The 5,366-nt window shown below is 49.2% G+C and overlaps 1 protein-coding gene across 1 annotated transcript; it reads left to right on the forward strand.

Annotated features, from left to right (window-relative positions):
• Positions 1–252: 252 nt before the first annotated feature.
• ORMDL3 (ORMDL sphingolipid biosynthesis regulator 3) lies at positions 253–2,788 on the forward strand. Its single transcript, XM_044673683.1, has 3 exons — positions 253–438; positions 1,355–1,506; positions 2,195–2,788. Exons 1-3 carry the CDS (start codon positions 265–267, stop codon positions 2,328–2,330), a joined length of 462 nt encoding a protein of 153 aa, XP_044529618.1. The 5' UTR covers positions 253–264; the 3' UTR covers positions 2,331–2,788.
• Positions 2,789–5,366: the final 2,578 nt, after the last annotated feature.

The following is a 5,366-nucleotide window of genomic DNA, read 5'->3' on the forward strand; positions in this document are numbered from 1 at the left end:
GAGTCCATATTGACTTCTCTTTCTTGGGCTTAGAAATTAACCAGGTGAATAGAAGGGAGCTTCTAGGCAGGGGCAGGGAAGAACCTTTTCTGCTCCCTTTTTGGGAAGACTTTGGATCTGTGGGGAATGGAAGACAGGGTTCTCCCACCTCCTCAGGAGAACGTGAGGCTTGTACTGGGAGATTCCAGAGCAAATGTTTGAGCCTGTGTCTACCTCCAAACCCCTATGTACTGGTTTCAGAGCGGCGGCCCCAGGGGCGGCAAGATGAATGTGGGCACGGCGCACAGTGAGGTCAACCCCAATACGAGGGTGATGAACAGTCGGGGCATCTGGCTCTCGTACGTGCTGGCCATCGGGCTCCTCCACGTTGTGCTGCTCAGTATTCCTTTTGTCAGTGTCCCGGTCGTCTGGACCCTCACCAACCTCATCCACAACATGGTGAGGATCCTTCCTGTGTCCTCGTCCTTAGCCTCTGACTCTACAGGCTGTTCTCCTGGCATGGCTCAAGTAGGATTAATCCATATATGCAGGTGATCTGGTCAGGATGGCCAGCTGGCTGTCATGGGGGCAAGCCCAGGCATTTTCTTACCTATTGCTAACTGAGTGACTGGACCCTGATTTGGCTCTTCTGGGAGCTGGGGTCATTTCAACTCTTATCTTTACAAATCCTCGCTCCAGACCACAAGCCCACAACTGTACAGATTCCTAGGAGAGATTCATGATAAAGACAAGTATAAGGGGATGGTAACAGAATAAGAAAGCCACTGAGGGCTGAGCAGGCCAGGAAGAATGTCTATAACCCAGGAGTCCCTGATTCTTAGCCCTATCTTGGTACCCACCCCTACCCCCAATACTTTTTATTAATTGTTTTCTCAGGCTAGAATCTCTATTTTTGGTTCCTCTCATCTCTAGCCATCCCTCACCAACCTTAATCAGGGAACCAGACTTAATCTGTTATCATCCATTACGGAGCCAGGATTTAGGCATCTGCCCATTATGAAAGAGATTAGGGACAGGAGCCCATTAGCCAACATTAGGGAGGCCCAAACCAGGCTACTTTCATTAGGCCTTCAGTGCTCATGCCACTACCCACTACCCTCTCCCTTTGTGTGCTTTTGCTTGAGCCTTGACTCCACTCCCCTGCCCTCTTACCTAGACATGGGGTCATTTTCTGGAATTCTGTCTTCTCTTTCTTGCATCTCCTGATCTTTGACCCATAGCCTGGATCTGAGCTCCTGATCCCATCACTTTCTACCCAGATTTAGCTTATGGGTGGTGTGTGTTTGTTGGGGTTATTAACTCCTTCTTTACATGGGACCTACAAGTAGCTCTAATATAAGTCCCCTTCCTCCAGGGCATGTACATCTTTCTACATACAGTAAAGGGAACTCCCTTCGAGACGCCTGACCAGGGTAAGGCACGGCTGCTCACTCACTGGGAACAGATGGACTATGGTGTCCAGTTCACGGCCTCCCGCAAGTTCCTGACCATCACCCCTATCGTGCTGTGAGTGTATAAGGGCTGGGAATGGTACTTGGGGATAGGCATAGGTAGCTTTTCTGAATGGAAGGATGGGATGGGGGTTCTTTAAGACCTGGCTTATTATGGGTGACATAGTTCCTTTTGTGTTCCCTTTGTAATAGATGCTGAGAGAACGAGGTAAGGAGCCTCTTTCGAAAGACTGAGGGCCTGGGGCAAAGGCTTTACTGTCCATTAGACTGCCCCTCCCCTCTGGCTTATAGCTTTTTATTTTCTGTGCCCTGACCATTAATCTCTTGTGAGATAGACTCATGGGCCAAGAGGAAGAGGGTGACTAAGTGTCTAAAGGGACTCTATGCCTTTTTTTTTAAACCCTTAGCTTCTGTCTTAGAATTGATACTAAATATTGGTTCCATTGCAGAAGAGCAATAATGGCTAGGCAATGGGGGTTAAGTGACTTGCTCAGGGTCACAAAGCTAGAAAGTGCCTGAAGCCAGATTTGAACCCAGGAATTCCCATCTCTAGGCCTGGTTCTCAACCCCCTGAGTCATCTAGCTACCCTAGGGACAGTATACCCTGAGGGGCCCCCAGAAACTGCTATGCCCTCCATTCTCACTATTTTAAATTCAGAAATCCAGTCATTTCTTGCTCACCTTCTTTCCCCTCAGAGAGTGAGGGGAAGGGCCTTATATCTCTTGTTCTTATTCTCAATCAGGTATTTCCTAACCAGCTTCTATACCAAGTATGACCAGCTCCACTTCATCCTCAACACAGTATCCCTGATGAGCGTGCTGATCCCCAAGCTGCCCCAGCTCCATGGTGTCCGGATTTTTGGGATTAATAAGTACTGAGGGTCTAGCCCCTTCTTTGCCCTGTCCTGGGGGAATCTGAGGAGATGAAGATGAAGGGGGCCTCCATGCCCAGAGACTGATGTTGAGCCTATGGGCCTAGTTAAAGCTCTCCTTTTCCCCTACTTCCTTCCCAATCCCAGTAGTCAAAATGGAGTAGCCTTTAGTGGGGTTAGAGGGGGGGGTTCTCCCCTGTTCCCCCCTTCTCTCTCAGTGGCTTTGTTCCCTTTTTGATTTTTCTCATTTGGATAGAAAAAAAATGTGAGAGGGGTTGTGTGGTACTTCAGTGGTCCCGGCTACCTGAGCTGAATAGGGACGGAGGATGTTGGGAAACCCCACACATTCACTGTAACTCTGGCCAATGCACTTTAACCCCCACCCCCAGCAGGGGGCAGAGGGAATGGTACAGCCTCTATTTCACTTCAGTTCTCTCCGTTGACACAGAGAGAGAGAGAGAGAGAGAGAGAGAGAGAGAGAGAGAGAGAGTGTGTGTGTGTGTGTGTGTGTGTGTGTGTGTGTGTGTGTGTGTGTGNGAGAGAGAGAGTGTGTGTGTGTGTGTGTGTGTGTGTGTGTGTGTGTGTGTGTGTGTGTGTGAAAATGACCAGAAAGACAGACAGGTATGAGTCTATGCATGCATTTCTACCTTGGAAGGCACAAATGTCTGTCTATCCAGCAAGCTAAGTCCATTCGGTACACAAGAGATCAAGGGAAAGGTGTTGGGTCCTGGGGAGTGGGGAGGGTACTGCCTAAGTAGGGAAGGAAGCTCTGGCTTATTAGCCTGGGGTGAGATTAGGGGCTCTGTGTGTGTGCACCTGTGTGTCTGTGTGTGTGTGTAGGGGGTCAGGGTAGAGGTCAATATAGTGAGTTGTGAACTCGTGATGCCAGAGAGTAGCAAAAAACAGAGTTGCAAATGGAGGTACTTTTTCTAGGTTCTTGAGCCACTTTGGAGCAGAGAAGGCCCAAAGGACTCATCTGATAAGTGTGGGGTGGAGAAGTGAAGAGATGAGATTGAGTCCGTCCCCTTTGTTAGTAGCTCATCTTTGGGGCCATAATGTTGGTGCAGAGGGAGGTCTGAGTCCTCCAAGGATTGTGACCTGTGGCTGAGGGTCACCCTGCATTGGTTTCCTTTGAAATACAGGTACTTCCTTTGGAAAGGAGGTGGGGTAAGGAGACAGGCCTGCTACAATAGAGCCTCTGGTGGCCAATGGAAGAATGTCTTCCCCTCTTCCCCTTGGTCAGCCTCTTTCCTCCCCTCTCTTCTAGCACTTCTTGGCTATTGATCAGGTCCTTTTGGTCATACAGTGTAGGTTGCAAGGATGGGCGGGCAAATTGTTAGTGTTTGTTGATTAGCCCCCTTTTTCCTGCTCTTGAGGGTATCTGCCATTTGGAGCTGGCACTCTTCAGGTGGGCATGGCTTACTGCCCCAGAGCTTCTCTTCCTAGTAGCTAGGCCACTGAGAGGAGGAAAGAGGTGGGGCTCCAGAGGAGACAAGGGGATGAGAGAGAGAGCACTTGAGTGTGTGTGTTTCTGCACAAGATCCTGTGTGTTCTGAGACACCTTCTGGTCCCTCCCTGATGTGTGAGGGAAGAGGGGTGGTCACTATGCCTTGTTCTCTGCCTCTTGTTCCCCCTCCCTCACAACCCCCCACCCCATGTATTATAGGGAACTTTCAACTCAAAACCTTTCTAAGACAGTGTGAATAGAATTTTTACTCCTCCTTTGTACAGTATTCTGAAAGAAGCAAATAAAAGGCAGTGTGTTCCTGTCTACCACTTGCTTGTCCTCTGTATCCTGTCAGTGTTCAGGGTGGGGGACAGTTGGGGCCTGGGTCAAGCCTTATCTAAATCTTGTAACCTCCTCAACACCTAGCACAGTGCTTAGCAGAGACCTTCCATGCCTGGCAATTGAGAAGTTTCTTTCTTCAGCTCCCTCCATCCTGGGCAGTGCCACCACCAACCATTGTGGCCCCCCTTGAGTGGCCAACTTGGACATTTACTGTGAGCAAGACTGGGCTTTGGAGTCCCAGAACTGCCAATTAACTACCAGCTGGTATCCATCTGTCTCTTCTGGTGCCACTCCACTAGAAAATTCACCCAGGAAATCACCTTTTGTTGGAGGTGGAGGCAGATCAGGATGATCTGAAAAACCGGAAAGATTGCCCTTCTCAGCAATCCAAACTTCAGTTTTTAACCCCACTGTGACAACTCTCTCAACAAGCAGCACATAGCTAGAACAAATGGAGAAATGTAACTTGTTTCTTCTAGAGGTTGGTGTGGGGAGTCTGGGGATGAATGAACCACAACTCAATGTGATCTGCCCTTGGCCTGGTTGGCTTTTGGCCCAGTGGATTCCCTTAAACCTGTTGCAGGGCCTCTGTCCACCTTGTGTGTACAACGTGCTGTCCTGGGGGAGGGCCTGTGTGACCATAAAGACCAATCCATAATGGGGGCAATTTGTCTGGATCTCAGAAAGGTCCATGCTACCAGAGTTCTCCACACTTGTGCCTGTGTGGCTGAGCTCTTCTTTACTGTTCATGGCAGCATTTCCCTGCCCCCAATCCTCTCTTCTAGGTTCCTTTGCCACTTCCCTCTGTCCCTATCCCATTTCCTGCTTTCTCTCTTTGCCAAGAGGCTTGCCTTTCCCTTACTCTTATTCCTTTTTCCTAGCCTACCCTTGCTATTGTGGTGATGTCTCCTCTCTTTTTATCTTGGTCTCCTACTGACCTATATGTCTCACCCAGTATTCCAGCCATCAGATTTCACTGCTTAAGCCACTTCCACTTCCATCTTAGTCCAAATGGCCCAGGACTTCCTGCCTTGCTTCCTGAGATCAAGAAAAAGAGGCCAATGACCCCCTTCAAATTCAGAGCACCTTGACTTGCGTGTGTGTGTGTGTGTGTGTGTGTGTGTGTGAGGGTTTGAATAATTTCTGAACTTGACAAACATCAAGAAACATGAAGATTTCCATAAAAAAGAACAGAAAGGGGGCAGCTGGGTAGCTCAGTGGAGTGAGAGTCAGGCCTGGAGACAGGAGGTCCTA

This window comes from Gracilinanus agilis, chromosome 4 (genome assembly GCF_016433145.1).
Source record: "Gracilinanus agilis isolate LMUSP501 chromosome 4, AgileGrace, whole genome shotgun sequence".
Classification (NCBI taxonomy): domain Eukaryota; kingdom Metazoa; phylum Chordata; class Mammalia; order Didelphimorphia; family Didelphidae; genus Gracilinanus; species Gracilinanus agilis.